Source organism: Gallus gallus, chromosome 4, assembly GCF_016699485.2.
Source record: "Gallus gallus isolate bGalGal1 chromosome 4, bGalGal1.mat.broiler.GRCg7b, whole genome shotgun sequence".
In the NCBI taxonomy this organism is placed as follows: domain Eukaryota; kingdom Metazoa; phylum Chordata; class Aves; order Galliformes; family Phasianidae; genus Gallus; species Gallus gallus.
Genome location: NC_052535.1, coordinates 35,601,814 through 35,624,509, shown reverse-complemented (window position 1 = coordinate 35,624,509; position 22,696 = coordinate 35,601,814). Strand labels below are relative to the sequence as shown.

General features: G+C 35.1%; 1 protein-coding gene across 4 annotated transcripts in view; it reads right to left on the bottom strand.

Moving 5' to 3' along the window:
• CCSER1 (coiled-coil serine rich protein 1) overlaps nucleotides 1-22,696 on the bottom strand; it is a 624,313-nt gene that overhangs the window by 137,706 nt on the left and 463,911 nt on the right. For 2 of the 4 annotated variants that reach the window (XM_004941036.5, XM_040699150.2), the window contains exon 10: nucleotides 956-1,001. The exons of the other annotated variants lie outside the window; for them this stretch is intronic. In XM_004941036.5, coding sequence (XP_004941093.1) covers nucleotides 956-1,001 — 46 coding nt within the window. The remainder of the gene's footprint in view (nucleotides 1-955; nucleotides 1,002-22,696) is intronic. 4 annotated transcript variants of the gene reach the window in all.

The window sequence follows — 22,696 nt, the reverse complement described above, 5'->3', positions numbered from 1 at the left end:
AATGCAGTGCATGGCTGTAGCTTATTATATGTATATGGAATACACCAGTGTCTTTATGATGGACATTCAACTCAAGCTAGGAGGAGAGAGACAGAAATAGACCCAAGGAACATAAGTCCTCATCTCAAAGTCTGATGGTATTGTGAGCATCTAAATGTTCACTGTACACACTTACACACGCACACTGTTAAAGCAGCAGAGAGATCATCTTGAGTTAGAACATAAATGTTTCCTTTTTTAAATCACATCTGTGATTTCTTGCTTATTACTATTTTTTAGGGGGTGAATTGGGAGCTGGGAGGGGAAGGGAATGCGAAGATGGGGGTAATTGAGTTTTGTTTGTTTTCCCAAAGAAATAATATATATTGTCAATATTTTCAATGGACTTATTAGTCCATAATAAAGGAGATTCCTCAGTGAAAGTCCCCTAACAGTCCCCAAAGTTGGGGATGAGATGGTTCTTTAAATTGATTAGAACAAATATAGATATAGTTAGTCTTAGTAACACCTGCCTTACACCACGTTGCTTGATTTTCCACTTCTTAGTTTATTAAGATCCAGATTTTTGTTTGTTTGTTTGTTTCGCACAGTTGAAAGATTAATTTGAAGAGTGTGAAAGAGATATTCTTTGGTTTTAACAATGCTATTCATTATGAAGACATAAACTGGAATATTATACTTATTCCCCTCCAGACTTTGAGTCAATATAGTATTTTATTCCCTTCTTGCAACTCTACAGTGCCTAGCACAGCCCCAGTTTACAATGTGTTGGACAAAACACAGCAAAGAAATAAAGGAGTCAACAGAAGCTGTTAGCTACAAGCACGTTACAGGCAATATGCAACACCAACGGTTGAATATTGACCTCAGAGCATTAACTCTATATTGGCATGCCATGCTACAGCACATGAACACAGTCATCTTTACAACACAGAGCGGAATTCAAGAGACTCACATAATTGCCTGCGAGAAGGTACAGGAGCACTTCCAAAGGCTGTGCCCTGTAAATAAAACACATTTTTTTTTCTTTTTTTTTTTGAGCAAAGGATGTCAGATTAACAGCAGTAGCAAATGAAAAAAAAATGACAAGACATGAAGAAAATGAAAGCACTGAAATAAAGACTGTTTAGATAGAAGAGCTTGTTATTACTGAAGAACTGCAGTTTCTATTTTCAGATAAACAGAAATTATATTTGAAAATGTTCTATGAGTAATCCACCCATCAGTGGACACAATGAGACAAAAAAAAATATAGAAAAAGAGAAGGAGAATAAAGATAAGGCAAAAGTATCAGGATGAGACAGGCATGCTCACACTTGTCAGAAATGATTAAATTTGACGGAAAGGACAATAAATAGAATATATATTAGAGTGGATTTCATTACAAAAAAAAAAAAAAAAGAATGCTTAATTACACCAATGTCTTAGCTGATACTGTCACTGAAGGTAAAGTATATTTCAAACAGGTAGGAGAGCGAGTGCAGTACAAGTTTGGCTCCTGTCACTTCCTCCTCGTCATCTCTCCATAATTGCATAACAGGTACTCACTCACTGGGCACATCTGATGAGAGTTGACAAGAAGCAGCTTTATTAAATCCCTGATCAATAGACACACTGTGCTTTTTCAGTAGAGAGCTACGTCTTTTGTGTATCATGCCAGTATTTGCCTCATAGCTCTGAAATACCAACTGTGCACATAAAGAAAATAGAAATCAGATGCCAAGCAAGTCATACTGGTTTGGGTTCTATAAGAGAGCCTCTTCCATTTGTGATCCCCTATCCACCTGAACTCCATAAAACAAGCCAGGAGAAATGAACTAGAAAGAGAAAGAGATTAAGAAAAGGACAAGATAAAGAGAAACTCTAGTGTATAATATTTGAAAAGCAGCATCAGGATCATCCTTCAGAGCTTTGCTTTGAGTTTGTGTCCAATGTTGCACTTTTCTCCCAGTGTAAATGGGTGCTCTCATCATTTAGACTGGGTAATCAGTGGTGACTAATTACGTCCTAATTAAGTACTATTTAGGTTGTATTTATTGCCAAAAAATAAAAGTTAAAGAAAAAAATCAAACACGTGAAGCTTATGAAACTTGAGTGGAGCTTGACTTCCTTGAAAGTCATTTTGACTACCACCAATCTTTTGAATTCCAGGCTGATAAGCATTTACCTAGTGCTAGGCATTTGTTTTTTGAGGTCACTTTATGTTTCAGGACTTATAAAATTCTGTTTTCCTTAATCAGAAAAGAGTAAAGCATACATACCTTTCTCTAACAAGCCCCACAGAGAAATCACCTGTAACGTAATGCTCCGCATATCATGTCATTTAATGAAAAGCAGAATTAGAAGGATTATTCACTATTTAAGCTGCTGTGGCTGTGCTTCTAAGACCACAGTTCACAACACATGGGCCATACGCAAACCTGTATAAGTTTGCAGGTGCCAATTATCTCATTACACCCCGAGTTTGTCACACAGTGACTAACTCCTTCCCGCAACTGTAGGAAGAAGTAAAAGCCATCACAATGAGTAGTCAAGGTGGCAAGTAGAGGTTAATTTGTATTGGTGCAGCAGAAGCACAGTAGCTGCCTTCCTTACTTCCCAGTGTTCCCTAAGTCTTTTTGAAAGAAACTGCAGTTATTTGAAATGTTATGAAAACGCACATTCATCCAAGACAAAGCCAGAAGCTTTGAAAAATAGACACTGCAGGGGGGTATCATGTATTCTCCATTACATCAACTACGTTAATCTGTTTGCTTAAAGGCAGCTTTCTGGTAAACTTAGGTATGCAGTGGTAGATCATAATACATTATTCACATAAACTGTCAAGGAAGAATGTTTTCTGATTCTAGTTACACTATGTATATTAAGACTCCGGAGTTATTTCTAGGAACTCAAACCACTACCGCTTTCACTACTGAAAACTTTTTTTATTATTTTAACCTTTCTAAAAGCTTTCAATTCAACATTTAAAGATATATAGAAATAAAAAGTACAAATTAAACCTGTTTGACAGTGGTTAACTGAATGCTTGCTCCTTAGACAGAAGTACTTATTTTCTATGTGCTGAATGCATGCACTGTACCATTTATCCACAAAAAATCAAAAATAAAACATTTAAATAATTTTATTTTATAAAATTCACTGGCCAAAGCATTGGGAGTTTTATTATTATTCACTGTTAGTTACTGTTATCATTAGTGAAAATAACTTAATAATGTATTCTGAATGACATAATACTCCTTTGAAAAGCAAAATGCCAATGCAATTGACTGCATTACTTTTTCATCTTTATAATTTCTGGAGTAAAAGGCTTTCCAGGGGGGAAATGCCTCTATCTTTTAACCAGAGCTGCTTCTCCTTTCCCCAACTAGCTCATTCAGAAATATGTGTTATCCTTCGGTAAATCTGGCACAGTGATAAGGAGTATTTTCAAAACCAAGGCAAGTTTGACATTCTCCGTAGAGAGTTCAAGTTCTGCTGGCGCTGCTCAACAGTTTTAATCACACATGGCTTATTTTTTTGCTCTGTGTATTATTTTTTTTCATCCTAAAGCTGTTCGTGCTTCTATAATAACTTCAGGGGCAAATACTGTACTTACCAAGTTTTCCAAATGCCGTGTGATTCCTGGAAATGTATGGCCTTAAGCAGGGATAAGAAGGCTATTAAAAATGCAGAGGCATTGCAGATGCAGATTGCAGATGCAATGCAGACTAGTTACCTTGTTACTAAATTAATAATCTATAAAGTTAGCATACTCACCTGATGTTTCTAAGTAGCTAATCCTTCCCTAAATTTTTGCTGCATAATTTTAATTAAGAGGTCACTTACTGAGTAACACACATTGTTCTTAGTATACAGTCAAATTTTATTTTGGATTCTGCTTGGCATCATCCCCTGATACTGTGGCACACTTCACATAGGACACTAATGTATGTTAAGGATTTACATACATGCTAAATATATGGACCTTGTTTACATTTAAAATGTTTTTAAAGTTCTTTTAGAAGGTACACAAAACATTCTAATTGCAGCATTTTCTTAACCTTAATTTAGGAAATGTATACAACAGAGGCGTAGATTCACCATCTCAGGATCTGTGCAAACATTGTTTTTTGTTTCTTTTGATTGATAACTCTTTCTATATCATCTTGAGGTCAATAAATTTTTAAATCTTAAAATCCCAGTCAGTCTATGTTGTCATCAATGATAAGCAGGAAAATAGCTTTCGCTATATATTTTTAATTACATTCTAGTTGTATTTTTTTACTGCTCCTAACTACATCTATTAGTTCTGAAGGCTTCTTTCACTTAACATACATAAACTAAGTTGCTCTTTGCTAATTCACTCCACAAAATCAAAGAATGATGGGCAGGAATCTCTGGGTCCATCAGGACCACTCCCTCCTCAAGCAGGGGCTCCTGAGCAGGGTGGCTCAGGACCACATCCAAGCAGTTTCTGAAGATCTCCAAGGAGGAGACCCTTCAGTCTCTCCAAGCAATGTGCCAATGCTCCATCACCCACAGTTAAGTGTTTCCTATTTTCAGACAGAATTCCCTGTTCTCATCTGTGGTTGTTGCTGGTTGTCCTGACATATAACATGGACTAAGTTTAAAAAAAATATATTATCAATTTTGTTAAGTACATTATGTTTCAAAACAAACAAACAAACAAACAACCACACACCATCAAAATAAGTTAATGAGCACTGTAAGCTATGCTTCACCAGTGGCCCATTAATGGGCCAGCGCAGTGAAACTGAAAATGAAGGTTGTGTTCAAAAAGCTCCTGAAAGAACAGTTTGAAAATGAATAGCATCCACATTTCATCTTTGAATATGCAGGTGAGAAGAAAACAGTCATCAATATCTGAAAATTTATAGCTCAGCAGACAAGCAAGAATGAGTCAAGACTTGGAAGCCCTTTTACAGCACGGGAGCAATGAGCGAAATATAGTTTTTAGGACTGCTTTGTACATGAACACAGTATATCAAGAAAATCTACACAGGTGTCCGCTTAAATCTTGTAGCAAAAAAAAAAAAAAAAACCAAAACACCCCAAACATGTAGATTTCACCGACCTGGGAGAGCCAGAGCTAATGCTCTAGTCTAAACAGCTAACTCAGACATCATTTTCTATATGTCCATGCAAGCCAAATTTAGACACTTGTTTAGAATTTTAAAAATCATATTCATTGTTTTATATTTACCACAGCATCAGATGTTGAACTAATCAGTCAGTTTACTTACTCATAACTGCTTACTTATGCTTAGTGCAGATTTCAAGCAGGTTCCCTAGGTGAAATCCTGCCTTTGAAGGCAGGACAAAGACTATGTAACTTTTCTACTCATTTCTGTGCACTGTAAGTCAGTGCTCCAGTCTTTGTTCCTCAGGAAGGAAAAATTAGAGAGGCTTTTATTTTATCTTTTCTGCCTCCATATAAGATATTTTTAGCATTCATGTGTTGTTAATGCAGAAAGTTTTGATTAACCAAGACAACCATAACGTGAATGTGGATTTTATGCACAGGGCAAGCAGATAGACTGTTTTTCTGCTAAATTTCTTTCACCCAGTCATTTGTAACTTTCTTTTCACTAAGCATTCAGTAATGCAATCAGAACATCATAGAACTCAGTTCTTCTAGAAACCACAATCAATTTTTAATCTTTTCCAGGTGAGAGTGTGATACAGATTCCATCAGAATTTGACATCCAGTTCCCACCATCACTTTTATTTCTCACATTGAACAAAACAATTCCTGAAAATTGTTAAAATAATCACCACAAGCATCATCCAGTTGGTTTGTAGATGTTGTTATTCTGGCACAATAGCAACAAGGAAGTCCAAATGAAGTCATAGTGTAACCTATTTAACAAAGCAAAATATCCAATTAAGTATTGGACTGTTATTTCAGTGAAGCCCGAACTCTGATGTTATGAGTTGACTTGTTACTATCTCTACTCTGTATAGTGACTGAAGTCCTCTGAGCTCACCTTCAGCAACTTGGAAGTCTGACTACTGCAATATATGAAATGATCAAATTTTTTCAGCAGATCTGAATACTCTCCCTCTGTAGTATAACTACACATATATAGCTATTCTTTTTTCTTGCTTTCTATGAGGAATCTCCACAAAAAAATATGTATTGACAAGGGACTAAACAATGCCAGAAGAAAATAAGAGATCACTTACTACCCATCAAAACAATGTCTTTTTTTTTTCCCCAATAAATGCCTCTTTTCTCATAGCACAAATACACCTCTAACATAGTTAACAAATACACTAATAAACATAAACAAACCAACTGATTATTTTTACAGTGGCTACTTCTGGTTGGCAAGATTTTCACTAGGCAGAAATGCATAATACTTTGACTTAGAAGAAGAAGAATATGTAGATGTTTCTCATCATAGAAAGGAGATCGATAACTCAAAATATTTCAGAGCACACCTGAGAATAAAAAGCACAGTCTTAGAAGACAGGTTACACTGAAGTCTTAGTTACTCCCACATAAAAATGTTCAACTGATCTCATGAGAGTTCTGAAGGATAATTCCTTGTCAACACATGATGGCATATCACTATTAATATATAAGATTGCCCAGAGACAGATACACTTGCTGGATTGCTATTAGTTTGTCTTCTAAGGATAGAATTTGATTTTTTCATAAACATAAAATACTGAAGTGGGAAACCATGCTCTGATAAAACTGCTTTCACACATATCACGCAAAACTTCACTAGTTGAATTTTTCAGTGAAACAGTGAGCTGTTCAGTGTAGTGAATCCACAAAAGGCTGACTTTTCCAGTCCAATATAAAGCTTAATTTTTTTTTTAACAATTAATTTCAATACAATGACATCTGTACATCATAGTGTCATGGTGGCACCATATTCTACAGCAGGCTATTACTGAACTCCAGCTTTAATGCCAAACACTCACTAATAACTTCTTGACAACTGGATTTGTGTGTCCCTCTTGATATAAGTATTACTTCTTCCAACTGCATTTAAAAAGCCCATAGGGTAACAAAAGATATAATATCCATGTGGTTCTCTATTCAACTCTTCATACCTTGGTATTAATGCCCCACCTCTTATTCTTCTACATCTGAGATGCCTGTTGTTGGTTCATTTCAAGCCACGGAAGTTAATTAAAATACTGTTGTTCAGCCTTCCATCTCTCATTTAAAAAAAAATCCCATTTAAAATTTTAGGTGGTGAGATTGCTTCTACTTACAGACAGTTCATTTGCTCTCTGCTCTCTAAAGACAACATAAGACTTTAGGCTCTCTTTGACAAGTTGAAGAAACTGGAAGTTGAATACACAGAGATGTAGAGTTCGATACTTCTGGAATAATAATGGTCTACATAAATGTAAATGAAAAATGGTAAACAATGTGGTAATATTAAAGAGGAAGACCAAGGTGTTATAGGAAAACACAGAAAAAAATAAGAGAAATTCTTACTTTGAAATAGATAGGATTTGAAAATGCTAAAAAAAAACCCTCCCTTTCACAAGCAATTGTTTACATCTTAATCTCTTTTATAGCATTATCTGACTTTAATAACAACCAATATTCAGTCTTTGCAATGGAAAACTGCTTAGCATTTTGTCTTTTCTTGTATTAGATTTCAGATTACAATGTGTTTTGCCGTAAACAAAGAAATAAAAAAGTAATATTGTTGTCCTACAGTGAGCTAAAATACTACATGGCCTTCACACAATTCCAAAACATTTAGAGCTATGTTCAATAGAAGATGATAGAATGGAAATCTCTTTTTTTTCTTTCTTTCTATGCCAAGCATGAACAAAATTAGAAAAAGAAATAGTCTGAAGAGCAAATGCAGCTCCATAGTCTACATGTATAGATAAATATGAACCTACTCCTACAAATATCTTTCAAACTGAAGTTACAGCTCAATAAGAAAGACATGTTTCCATCTTAAAGTTATCAGTAAATATTTTACTAGCAGCCTGTTGGCACATTTTCAACTCTGAATCAACATTTACATGCACTTTTCAGCAATCTGCTTCCACTTCTAGGTGAAAGATTCTAAAATATATTTTCACACCAGACTTTGGATTGCAATCTCATAAGGCCAAACTACCCATGCTGCCATTACATCTAGGTTCATCTACTGCTCAAGGTAGGCAGTAATAGTCTGTGTACCTAATGTGATAGCAATAGCTACCTTATGTGACAGCAATAGGATCAGTGTTTCAAATCAATAGTCCAACTAACGTTGCTGTATAGTTAGCTTTAATTTCTTAATAGGATGCTTCTTTGCAACTATCTCACTAGAAACAACAATCTGCTCAAATTGCTTAGGTAGAAAGTTGTTATGGATAACTCTTGAATTTCTGCATGCCTCAACATCTGCTGAAACACTGTTCCTCCAGTTTAAAAACAACAACAACAACAACAAAAACATATTTGTAAATGTAATTTTAAAAAACCAACAAGCATGAAGTGGAAAAAATAGTAACTCATCTCCAGAAATCTCGTTCACACTGGTGATATTATTTTAGAATAATTTCTTAATTACAGTATGTTCTAACCTGTCTGATTCTTTCTGCACTCATGAACTTAAGAAAACTTGAATTCAGCTCTCCCTGTGTCCATGCTTATACAAGATGTTCTAAAGCCTCCCTGCTTTGCTCATTCAAGGCCTACACAAACTTGGTCTTAGGGACCTCTTACATATAATTGCCTACATCTTTCATCTAGAGCAAATTAACTGTACTCGCTGCAATGAGAGTGCTTCTATTTTAGGGCTGTGTGCTGGAAATTGAGGCTGAAACTGCTGGACAGTCTCAGTGACAGCTTTCACCAGTCTTCTGTTCTTTCAGTAGTCACCATTCCTCTGACAGTCTCATCTGGCCTGATGACACGTATCAGTAATTTTGCTATGAACGTCCACTATTTTTCTGCTTGTACCTGTTTTATAACTATGTTATCCAGTTCTGCACAGGAATGTTCTGCCACTGGTTGCATGCATAAAAGATCCCATTAAAAACAAAGAGACAAATCCACTGTATTACACAACAAGTCATTTTAGCGTATACATAGACAATTAGAAACCTACTATATAGTAAATTGTCACATACATCAGATGTATCACAGATAAACAAACGAAGTACCAAAGGAGTTTATTTAAGGTCTGAAAAATGCTTCTTGCCAATATTACATAGAGGACTGTAGATTTCTTATGTAAAAATGGGCACCTCACCACCTCTCAGAGTGAGCTAACATTTCAAGTGTGGTGTGTGTTTCATTCCTGATCTGAACCATGAGCCTCAGTACGCCTGTGGGTGAATTCAGTAGAGTTGAGCAATAAGCTCAACTCAATAAAATAAAATAGGGGTCCTATTTACCCCTAAATTACACCCTTCTTCAATCATAGGAAAACAGAATGTACACTTAATCAAATCAAAATATGCAAATGTAGTCCTATGCACATCCTATCAACCAAAAATCACACAATCAGCATCATTCTGTTCTGAAAAGACCTTCATTTGGTCACCTAGCCCTTCCTCCCGCTTAAAGGCAGGTCAACAATGGGTTTCAATTTAATCCATTGCTAAACTAAAAATTCAATACAGATAAAATGCGAGACCATCGGAGATCATATCAAGATAAGAATATAATGCTGCAGTAAATGTTTGTATAAAGTTAAACTGAATCACAATGGAATCACATTCCAATTTTAACTTTGAGTCAGAACCTAAGGCGAGAGCACACACTTACTGCCACCTTCTCAACTCATGTTTCACTAGAGTTCATTTATGTCTAAAAAAACCCTCCCATTCTTCCATTAAGGAAATGGTATTAATGGTGATATATATACACCAATGAACAATGAGTATGTCAAACATCATACTTTTCTCCCTATTGCAAATTCCATCATATGGTTTGCCATATTAAATAAATACATCTACAGATCTATACATTATTTTCTGTTGCAGTGTCTGTCTGAAACATTCCACCAAGACAAATCACTTTTCTTATTTTTAAGGGATGAAGAAAAAGTTTGAATATGATATTTAATTTAATGGATAGTCTATTATGGAACTTTGTTATTAGATTTTCTGACTTTTTTCGTTTTGCATTAATTTGACCTAAACTCACTTGAGTGATATGGTATTTGATCTTTTTTGGCATGTAATAAATAATCTTTTCACATTAGACCTTTATCATAGCATTTCAATAGCATCTTAGCTGTTGAAGAACTTAACACAACCTTAAATATAGCTGCAGGGAATCACACTGTTAGTAACCCGTATGATGTTACTACCTTAGTATTTCTGTTGGTTCTTGATTTAATGTTTTCTTCAGTGGTGACAGCTGGGACGCCTTCCAGAAACAGTTTCTCTATTCCATTTAGTTCTGTACCTTCCTCAAAATTCTTATACAGATAATTTGCTGAACACTATTCTTCCCTACCTCTTATACCAAAGTGCTTTCAAATGCTTTGTAACTACAATAACACACTCTGAATGCAACTCAGTCCCTTACCTTTATTCTTTATCACATGCCCTGACTTCTTGTTCTTGCATATTTCCCTAAGAGCACAATGCCACATTCCTCACATAAAGGCTTAACAAAACCTAATTTGGCTACAAGCATTTCTTCCTCCCAACTCTGAATTAATATTTTAATACAGATCCAATATAGAGTTTTACTTTACCACTTGGTGAAGTAAAATTTATTGCTATAATTAGATTTGCCAGTAGTGCATGTGCCATAATAAGTTCCAACTTTTTACTGAAAAGATAGTTTTTTACTAAGCAGCTTCATCAATGAGACATACAACAAGAAAAAAAAAAGCAGAAGGAACTAAAATGAAAAAACATAACAAAACAAACAAAAAAACCTTAAGAACAAACTCATAGACTAAATGTTTCTTTCTGTTAGAATCAGCAATGAGGCCAAGGTCAAGCAGATCTTTGAGGCATTTCACCCTACAAAACTGGAATATTTTTTTCCTGCAGCAGAATAGATAGCATACACACACACTGCCTTCCTTAGTTACACATACATAAGGGAAATACTCTGCCATATTCAAGAAACTCTTCAACTTTTTTTCAGAAGCCCAGAAAAACACTACTGCAGAAAAGGCAGAGACTGGATAGTAAAAATATAATATCTGTCAAGGATATCTGTCTTGAGCAACTGTTCTTTCCCTTTCACATGGCACCTACAACTACAAAAGGAAGGACAGATGGGAAGGCTTCAAAGGCAAACTGCATAATTCCTAAAAGTAAGGATAATCAGAAGTGTAAAAGGGAATAACAAACAAAACAAAACAAGAAACACAAAACCAACAAAAAATCAACATGTAGAAATTAAAAAAATAAAAAACAACAAAGAGATTTTAAGCTGTTGCTTGTTTTACAAGTCTGCTAGCCTCCAAAACTTGAAAATCTTCAAGAAAATCAAGTCAGGTTGAGAAGAAAAAATAAGAATACGGCATAGAAAACTCTACTATTCGAAGTTAGAGAAGTGACTTAGTTGCTCAAAATATGAAAATCCTTCAGTTTGCAAAATGTCAGTAGAGGTCCATTCTGTGGAGTAGATGCAAAGAGACACTCAAGGATGCTGCACTGTACATGGACTCTAAACTGTAGTTCACTGATCCAAGCCCCAAGAAATGTTTTCCTATGGGCAACAAAGGAAAAAGCACATGATGTGTCAAGGAGAAAAAGTCCAAAGGTATTGGGGATCAGAAAAGAAATACATCAACCACACCACATTTTTCTAGTGACAATGCACTCCCAATTGCAGAAGAGATGGATGAAACTACAAAACAGTCTGCAAAGGAGAAGTACATGATTTTTTTTGACCCTGTAGCAACCCAAACAGTCAAAATAAAAATGAAAAATGAGTACTGAATGACTGTAGCTCAGAATTTCACCTGTTTTCTATTTTCTTGTGCTTTGCTAACAGGTGATGCCACCACCTCAGGTCTTGTGCAAACTCCCAGGGAGAACCTGGTTTGTGGCCAGGTAGGAGGAGGAGGACTGTCTTACAGCTCAGAATCACCACTTCAACACAAATCTTCACCTGCTTCATCTGAATAGTTCTGTGTTTAGCTAGTTAAAATGTGCCAAAACCAATTAGTGAATAAAGACGTGGCTACAGTATTGGCATCTAATTTCACAATTAGCAATAACTGCTGAAACACCTGCCATAAAACAAATACATTTAGACTGGAGGTCTCTGAAACATACTTTAAAGTAAAAAATGAAAGAGAAAAAAGTGTCAGTTCTGTTTTTCTTTCTATGAAATATGGACTATTTATTTTTTAAGGAGTCCAAAGAATGCATTCCAAAGTCTTAAACTAATTAACTATGCTGTGCTTATAGATTCCCAAACAAGAAAAATTCCAGATGGCAGTCAATTACAATGAAGAGTAGCACAATGAACACAATATTGAAATACCACCTGTAAGATGCAAATGTTCTGATTCTCAGAGGAAAAGACAAAGTTACAGTAAACAATCATGAGATCCAAACAGTTCAGAGACCTACACAGACTCAAGCAGTGGGTGCAGGAGAACCTCATGAGGTTCAACAAATCTAAGTACAAGGTCTCGCACCTGGGTTGCAATCCTTACTGCCAGTACAACCTGGGGAATGTAAGGCTAGAGCCAAATGGATCTGGGAGTACTGGTGGTTGACAAGCTTGACAGGAGCCAGCAGCGTGCCCCTGCAGCCAAAAAGCCAACCACATTGTGGGCTGAATCCAAAGCGTGACCAGCAGCTCAAGGGAGGTAATCCTGCCCCTCTACTCTGTGCTGCTGAGAGCAGGCTCTGAGAAGCCTCGTCACTGCAGAGGAATTGGCTTAGAAGGCCCTTAAGGGTCCATTCCAACTCAAATGAGTCTGTGAGATCAGGCAAGATTTGAATGATCAAATTCTTTTCTCCACTTCTTCTTATGGTCTCATTACATAGAATAATAAATGATCACCCTCTTAAGTACATTCTCATACATGCTGAATTTAGAATGATGTGACTAATGCAATGGAAATGCATGGCCATTACCAAACTGATGTCTGTAAATCATTTCTGAAATATATCTTAGTATGGGCAACAAGCAACCATTGAGAAAACAGGAGAAAAGGAGATGTTCACAGTATTTCCCACATAAAACTGTATCCAGACTTTTTTTTTTTTTTTTTAAGCTCCAAAACCAATATTAACTGAATTAGATCAAGCTCTAACAGATTTCAAAAGAAGTTGCTGGGAAAAGAAAGTGTGCTTTGAGCTTTTTCTGGGGCATCTATTGAAATGATCAATCTTATAAAGGCAGATCTTTTCCAATTGGTCGGAATAATAATTCACGCTGTAAAAGACAGCCACATGATAGTTCTCTGCTTTGTAAGAGCCTGAAATTACATCTAGCATTTGTCTTGAAGGGCTTTTCAGAGATCTTAACTGAAGTGAACACAGGCAATTAATCAGAAAGGCAGGTTTCAGAACAAATGTAACAAATTCCCAAATGGCCAAACCCAGCAGTGCTTTTCAAAACACTACCACCACCAACTGCAGAAAACAGATGCTATTGTTTCAGAAAGTTAAGGTAAGTTTTAATAAACAACTTAGGACAAGATTCAAAAATTATGTTGTTCTATCAGAACAAAGTCTTGACTTGGTTTCACTTGGTGAACTGCAGTACAAAGACAAATTTACATTTCTAGTGATGTAACGCTGCTCACTACACTTGCATTTCTAGTTACACCATCCACTAGGATCAACAAAAATACTTCCCCCTCCCCCCCCCCCCAGGAGTTTAGATTTATAGCAAATAAGCTGCCCTTTATAGTACTGCTTTGTTATTGTTGTCTTGAAATAAATAAAAAGAACAGCAAAGAATAATTTAGCACTTAAAATACAAACATTTGACATGGAAAAAAACAGTAGTACTAAAGCATATGTTCAAGTACGGGAAAACCTAATGTTGTTTTAACTCTGTTTTTGCAAATGATCTAAGTCACTTCATACATAAGTGCCCTTTAAGTTACATACTAGTGTATTGTGCTTCAGAATTTCAATAATGTCTTAAATAATTTATATAAAATCACAGACCTTTCCCCGTTATTATTCCTGAATTCCAGAGGGACATCTTTGGACAAAGGGACTTATCTAAAAATTACTATTTCATCAAGCAGTTCACTTTCACATAATCTTTGAAAGGTGATGTCTTAGTGACAATATGTTTTGAGAGAACATAGTTTGTGATAAAGATTCTTTATGAATTACACTCATAATACTTAAAAATAAGACTTGCCTCCTTTATTTGCTTAAACGACATTAAAGCATATAAGATGCCATAGAAGATACTGGAAATCTCAGCAGTGACAGGAACGTCAAGTTGTAACAAGTTTGAAGAACATCCTCTAAGAATTTTCTAGCTCCTTTTAAAAACATGGAAATGAAAAAGCAGATATTTCTTTCTAACTTGCAACCTGGATGAAATTTAGAGGTTTGTATACAAAATGATTTTATGTACACCACAGCTTTTTAAAATTATTTATTCAGCCTCCTGAACTAGTTTTTCATCCTGAAGCCACTCTGTAGGCCTCTCTAACTCGTAAGAACATTTTGATTAAAAAATAAACAAAAAACATCAATAGCCAATTAAAAAAAAAATAAATCAGCCAACTAAGAAAAAACATTCTATTTTTTATCTAGCAAACTCAATCTTGTAACTGTAATTATAGTTTATGACCAGTATTTCATAGAATGCCTTCTTTGTTTAGGAAAACTGTTGCGCTTGAAATGTCAGGAGAACTTCAATTCACATTGTGCAGTACCTTTAAAAATAACTCTCTTCATAAGATTACTTTTAATCACAAAAGAACAGATATTTTTAAAATCTTCATACTACTGCACACACACATGCCTACTTGCTTGCAAGCACTGATAGTATAGTTGACATTGATAAAATTATTCATGCTTTAATATGAATAAGGATATTACTAAATTTTTTTTCCTGGCCAGGATGTTTAGGTAACAGGGTTAACAGACTGCACGTTTTTTTTTTATGATGTTGTAAGACTGAAAACAAAACAAAAAGTTAAGTATAATTTTATCTCTGTTTTTTTTTTGAGCATATTAGTCTTTCAGGGAGACAGTTATGAATCCCGCTCTCTGGAAATGCCCAAGCTAGCATGAGAATTAGAGGTGGTGGAAAATATGCAATTACTTCACAAAAGGACAGATCTACATAGAATCAATGATGGGCTACACTGCAGGGAATGAGCATAGTTAAGTCTGTATTGTGAATTAAGATTTAATGAATCCCCAGGCAAGTTTTATCAAAGAAATTAAAGGAAAGTAAAGGAAAGGCAAAAGAAGACTGCTTGATCATGGATTAGCTAAATGAAATACTATGTATGTTAAAAATAAAATCCATCTGAGAGAGTGACCTTGAACATTCAGTTACCGTACTCATCAACAGGAGGCAAAATACCTTGTTATTTAAATGTAAAGATGTATTTATTGCCACAAAAACTATGTTGTAAGAGTATTTCAAAAACACACTGGTATTTTTTATAATATGTATTTTACACATTTTCCTGATAATAAGAGTTTGCAAAATACATTGTTTTTTATTTGTTTGCTTTGCTTTGTTTTCTTTTCCCTCTGTGAAAGGTTAAAGAAAAAGAGGGAACAGCTTTCTAAAACAACTAAATTAAGTGCACAATTTTGATTTTTTTTTCAGTAAAAGAACATCTAGTTCTCTTCTTTCTTTATATCCCTCCCAGAGACAGTAGTCTAAAATTAGATGGGTACCATAATCACATCCAATACACAAACATAACTATCAAACACAATTATCTAAGCGATGGTATGTGTTCACAGTGTAAAGTGATTTTTCCTTTGATAAGTACACCAGAAGAACAGTTTTTTCAGGCCACGGCAGTTTATGGACAGATGCTGATGTATTATGGGCATTAAACGATTATTTAGATAAAAATTTCAATGACTCGGTGGCAAAAGTAGTTCCATTTCTAATTTCCAACTGATTTTAATTTTAAAGGTAATTGATGGCAAATTATTTCTGGATCTGGAAGAGTTTTCAAACTCTTAAGTTTTGAGAACATTTTTCAACAGTTTTCATACAATATTAGATATAAACTGCCAGAAAGAATAGCAGAAAATGTTCAGTTCCCAACAAATTGAACTTGTTTGTGCAAGATAAAATCATAGACCCAACCTCAAGTAACAGAACTGCTGATTATAAATGCAGCTAGTAAGAAGAAAAAGCACAAATCAATGTCATCCTAAACAGCTCATTGAACAATCCTTATTCCACAAAATTGTAGTAACAATGACAATTTTATTCTGTTTGAGATACTCAGTGTTATTCCGTGAAATTGCAGGACAGAATGTTCACTGTGGAAAGAGAGGACTTTCACAAGACTCAACTCCTGTGATTAGGGTCATAGTCAAAAAATGTGAGGTTAGAGGTGAGAAGAATTAACACTTGTACTTGTGACTTGATCACAGCGAGAGGAACATATCTAACTATACTAAAGCCCCGACTAGCAGCAGGAGGTTAGGTTCTCCCTTCCATTCCCCGAAAAGAATCATTAAGCTCTAACTTCTGTGATACACTTGGCACCAGTAAGAAACTATTTAGAATAAAATATTTTCAGAAACAACGTATGTTGTAGCTTGAAGTGCAAAAAGGGAAGAAAATCAATGTCAGACTTGCAAAAAGTGATGCGAGGATGAATTTCTACATGCCAAAACATTGGTTCACATACACTGATGTGTTTTTCCCATTATGGTTTTCAAGATTTCCCTCAAATTATTATGGAAAAGTGGATTTTTATGAATCTTTATTCTTCTCCTCTAACATTTAGTTTCCTAGGTAATTTGACCCCTTCTGCATTAAACTAATACAAAATTTTACATTAAAGAAGCTAATTTTCTGTTGCATAAATGCTCTATTGCCAGATAGTAATATAATAACTGAAGTTACAGTAACCAGGGAATAGTAAAGCACTGAAAATTCTAATCTACAAGTAGGATTCAATGTAAAACACTACTGTCAGAATATCTCTGTTAAATTCTGTGGTTTGTTTTCCTTTATTTGCAGTAACTTCAAATATTTGAAAAAAAAAATTGCTTGTTTTTTTGGTTCATATGAGAATATTAGGTTCAAATACTCCTAGTAAGATATGGCCTAAGAACAGTAAAGAAAGAGCCTAATCTTTTCCCTAAAACAATGCTTTCTCAGCAACAAAGTTGTAGCTATGTGTCTCCTCTATTCCCAAAACACATTTAATAACAAATGAAAAGTAGTTCTAATTATCCAGTGTTAAAAAAGTAGTTTTTGAAGCATTCTTAAAAAATCAAGAGATACCTGTGCATGAATACCAGCAGTAAATCATGGCCCTGATCTAAGGCATTTGTCTTTCAGCTTCATCTTCCACTTTCCCCTTCTCTTCATAATATAGCTGCTATCAGCCACTCCTTATTCCTTTTGGTAGGCAGATTTTCTTCCTGTCAGTCAGCATGATAACCCATTATAGTCAAAGAAGGAGAAGAAAACAATATAAACAGCACCATAGAAATTCTGATGTCAAAAGCAAAACCCATTTTTGTGTGACCAACACATCGTCTTCATGAACTTCTCCAGAATGAGGTGAACTTCCATCTCACATCAGAAAATGTGCAAACTTGCTGGACTTCAGGTATGGCTCTAGGCAAGCCACACATTTGCTAGTAGTTTCTTCATTTGCAATGTGTGGGAAATAAAACATGGGAAATGCAGGCTGCTATAGAATAACTAAGTGAGATTATTGATTTTGCTTTCTAAAAGGTAAAAGCAGGCCTTGAATTAAGAACACTGTAGCCTAGTGCTAATATGCACAAAAAACTGGGAGGAAGATGACTGTCTACTTTTATAATTATTGATTTTGATAGGGTACATATCACTTTATTACTTTGACACTTGATAAATATGGAGCTTCATAAGCAATTAACAAACCAAATACAGGAACACATGGACATGATATAAGTGCCAATAGCAAACTTGCTTTAAAGGACAAAAATAAAAGAAATGCTATTAAGTAGGCTAAATGTCAGAGATTCCTGAGAGCTTACACGTTACTAGAAGTCTTTGTTTAAGAAACATAAGGAACAATATATCCATGGTTTTCTAAATTCTACAAGTGTGGAAAATGGAATGAGGCTCTTTTATTGTAGGACCCATTGCAGAGAAATGTAAAGAATAGCTGAGCACCCTTCCCTACATATATAACATAGAAACAACTTTCGCAGCTTCTCCTAAAAACAAATACAGCTCACTAACTCATTTACCATCAGGATTTTATTGCTGCAAGCTCCAGAGAATGGTCACAACTGTGCTGTCCGAAAAGTAGAAAGATCTGTCTGCACAGGCAATTCTTATATTTGCAGCCACAACACTATCCTACAAAATACAGCCTATAATCAGTAGTACTATTTTTGATTTACAGCCCTCTGTGGTTCTTCTCTCATTTCTTTGTTAGCAATAACAAAGATACTTGGCTCTTACACTGTGAAATGTCATCAATAAGTCTTAAAATAACTAGTAAATCCATCACAGCATCTCTCCCCCACCCCAATGACAAGAAGCTGCTGATTAAAGGGCTTGTTTTGGGGCTGTGGACATGGTTGATCTGATCTATCAGTTCATCTTGCTTGTATGACTTCTGGTGGCACTGCCAGACAAAGATAGTCTTAATAGAGCAATCCCATATTGTATATGGTATGTCACCTAGCTTTTAACTGCAAGTTGATTACTTACCAGAGTAGAAGGCTGCTGACAATGACTTCTTTTAACAAGCTAACAGGAAAAAGAATCTAGTATCTGTTATGGAACTATCATTATCAAGAATGGTACAGAATTGGGAAAACCACCAGAGACTATCAAAGCAACTGTTAAAAGGCAAAAGGGAAAAATTGATGAGCAGATTTCTGTGTTTTTATTTATTTATTTTCATGGAAACTGAAGTATAAATCCACATACTAAATTTAAACAGAGTTTAAAAATAATCTCCTGTAATAATAAAATTTACTATCTCCATTTTGTTCCAGGTTCCCACTCTATTCACTGCATTATATCATGTCTGTTAACAACCACTAAAAGCTCAGAGCAGACTTGAGAGTGAGCAGAAGAAAAAGCAAGGGACAATAACATTTTGGACAAGTTTTTTCAGAAAAGAAATCACAAGTTAATGCTGCTTTGTATTGGCAAATGTAAAACACAAGTACTTCAGAACATCTGAGAGATTGCTTAACTACCATACTGAACATGGAAAAGATCAGCTACGCTGATGCACTATATCCCCTTGTGATGAAACAATGATCAACAATGTTTACCATTTCGTGGACAAAACATAAAATACACACAGTGTTGATTCATGACTGGCAGCATCTGAAGGCAAGATTAGGGGCTTTCAGATGAAAATTTGTTCTGCCCATATAAACAGGATTTGTAGCCTTCCACAACAGTTGTGAATATTGACCATAGCAACTGTACCTGGATCTAGTATTTTCAAATCCCTTGCAAATAACAGAAGACTAACTATCTTACTAAACCCAATTGTTTCAAAGGACAATATATATAATAACAACAACAAAAAAAAAAAAAAAAAAAAAAAAAAGAAAAAGGTAGTGGAATCATTTTCTAGCCTCCTAGACCACTGATTTTTCTAATAAGCAAGTTTACTTGCATTCTACTCAACAAAAGAATAGAAATCTTCCATACTAAGGCAGAAACTTTTTATTTGTCTGTATTTAACAACACAGCTCATCACAAATGACTTTTATAAGAAAAGTCATTATTGGGTTTATTGAAAAACACAATATAGCACATGATAGGAGCTTCTCTCCATCAACACTTAGTAGCATTTTTATTTTCAATTTAACATCATTAGTGATGATAATCATCCTAATTCCTTACCTTTGCTCTGAAACATTCCCAGACATAATCTGCTGCTTATCATTCCAGTCACTATGACTGAGTAGTAAATTCATGTTCAACATCTTGCTCTTCCTCTCAGTCTAGACAGGTTGAAAAACATGTTGCTAGGCTGGGAATTTGTGCTGTTTGTCTTAAGCAGGGCAAAGTGCAGGCATTTGAATGCAGGTGCAGTTAAACTACCAGAGGAAAGAAAGACTCGACCTGAGTCATTAAAATTTCATTATTCAGAAAGAAAAAAAAAAAAGAAAAAAAAAAAGAAAAAAAGATTTTTAAACTCAGGACCAACTCACATGTAGAATGAGAATCAATAATATGTTCAAAAATATATTCAAAGAAGAAAAAATACTAAACATCACAGTTCCAGGAGGATGAACCAGATGGTTTCATTAGTCTATGTCTTATCTAGTGTTCTCTTCTGAATAACTGAACAAACATATATAACATATTATACTGTACGCTAATCAAATATTTTCATTCGTACAAAAACAGGAGTATGAGAAGAAAGAGTACAAAGTGACTGGAGATGCTAATTTATCCTCACTTCTAAAAATTTTTTACTGAATTATGGTATTTGCACTTACTATAATCAGGCCCTTAGAGAAATGGACAAAGACGCTGAAGTCTGGCCTGCTCAGGTACAGCTTAAGGCTAAAGAGCAAAGAGGAATATCTGTACTTACCAAACATGGAATAAAAACAACTAGTCTAGCTTGCAAACTGTCTGTCCACAGCACACATTGAAAATTTTAATCAAAGCTTAAATCGTATCTTAAACCAAAATTATGCAACTCTTTTCTCCTCACTTTTGTATTTGGGAGTTCACAGTACTCAGTTTTACAATACTCTTTGACAGGTTACAGCAATTCTGTGATAGTTATGGTGTTGAACAGTCCACTCCCAAAGCTAGAGGTTGCTCAGACTCTGATACACAAGTTAGATTTTCTTTTAACAATTATCTGAGAAACACCAAAGCATATCCCTTTGAGCTAAACTCAAAACACTGGATATTACACATTTAGAACTTTCCTGCAGTTTTTCTTCACATCACAACTCAACGCTCTTCCGTCTACTTAAAATGGATTTTAAGTACAGTGTTTAATCAGTAGAAAAAAATCAATAGAAAAAAACATTCTATGAAGAACGGGAAACTGAATAATAGTAATACAAAATCATTTATGAAGAATCAGAAAATCAATCTACATCAGTGCTATTCAAAATAAAGTATATACCAAATTTAAAATGTAGCAAGATGGTGGAATTCCTATAACTCTGATAAAAATATTCTTCCTTCCTAATATACAAAAAAGAAAATCAAGAAAATAAATATGATGTATTTCACACTTACTACCTTCACAGCTAGTGTTATAAAACCCATCAAGAAGGAGAGTAAAAGAAAGCTCTAACACCTCCTCCAAATGCATCTCACCAAATTAAACAAAACTTTTGCAAGCAAGTAAGTTCAAGTGGGAGCAGTATGTAAACAATTGTTTTTTTCCTTCTTATTTTGCTAATTTAAGACCGGTTTACTGATGTTGATACAGATACTCCCATAGAAACTCCAGTTCTTAAGGGCTTTAGAACAGAGCCAACCTACTGGTTATTAATCTTACTTTTCTTCTATATTTTCCCTACTTGCTTTAGATATTTAATGAGATAGCTCATAGGATAACAGCAACAAAAACAAAACAAAAGAATAAAAACAGACTAGAATCATGGATTTGAGTGTAATTTCTCAGTATTTTTTTTCTTTTCACAGTGGAACCCAAGAAATTGGCTGGTTTTGGTTCCAACTGTATTTATGTTATTTTGTGTTTTCACTATAACTGCTGTTTATTACAAAGGTAGTTCATTATTAAACCACTAAAACTTTTCAAAACAACAAAACATACCAGTGCTACTAAAACAATCAGCAGAAATGCTTCCAATTCCATGTCCACAACATAATGGGAATAGAGATGTCTCCTCAACTTAAGCTAAGCTCTGGAAACATATCCAAATGTCCACAATTAATCAAAATTCGTCTATCAGTTCATCCCATGTTTTACTGTAAATTTCCAGTCATCAGCATTAATAGTTCCTCCCTCAGCTCTTGGCTGAGCTAAAAATTCCTTCTTCCCATACACCTTCCACAGACATAATGATCTCCTCTGCCCTACCCTACTCCTGGAACTGCCTAAGATGCGCAGCCTCTCCTTATCCTTTATAAAAACTGACTTTGATCTCATTCTTTCTTCTTCTCTGGTTCAAATCCTAGAAGCAATTTTGCTTTCTCTTCCTCCTAGTCTTTAATTTTTCCATCAACTTCCTGGATAAGAGTTTTCTGCTCTTCTGTCTTATTTATCCACACCCTTAATCCTGGGATTAATCTGTATGGCCAAGTTACAAAAACGAACATTTCACTCTGCCCAAAAAGCTGAGCTAGATGGCTTTCCAGATTTACAGAGATGGTTTGGCTACTCTTGATGAAAGGTCAAGTCAAACTCAAGCACCTCCCTATCTGTTCTAGGATAGGGAAAGTTCTAGGAAATGTTGCCACCTTTGCCATGAGTTATGATACTTAGCTTCCTGCAGCTGGCCAGGCTGTGATGATGAAATGTGGGAAAAGTACTACTGTAAAGATAGGAATGACCTTTCCTCATGTCGCACTACTGATTAACATTTTTTGCCCCCAGTGTATTAGAGCTACTGATTATATATGTCTATATATTTCAGT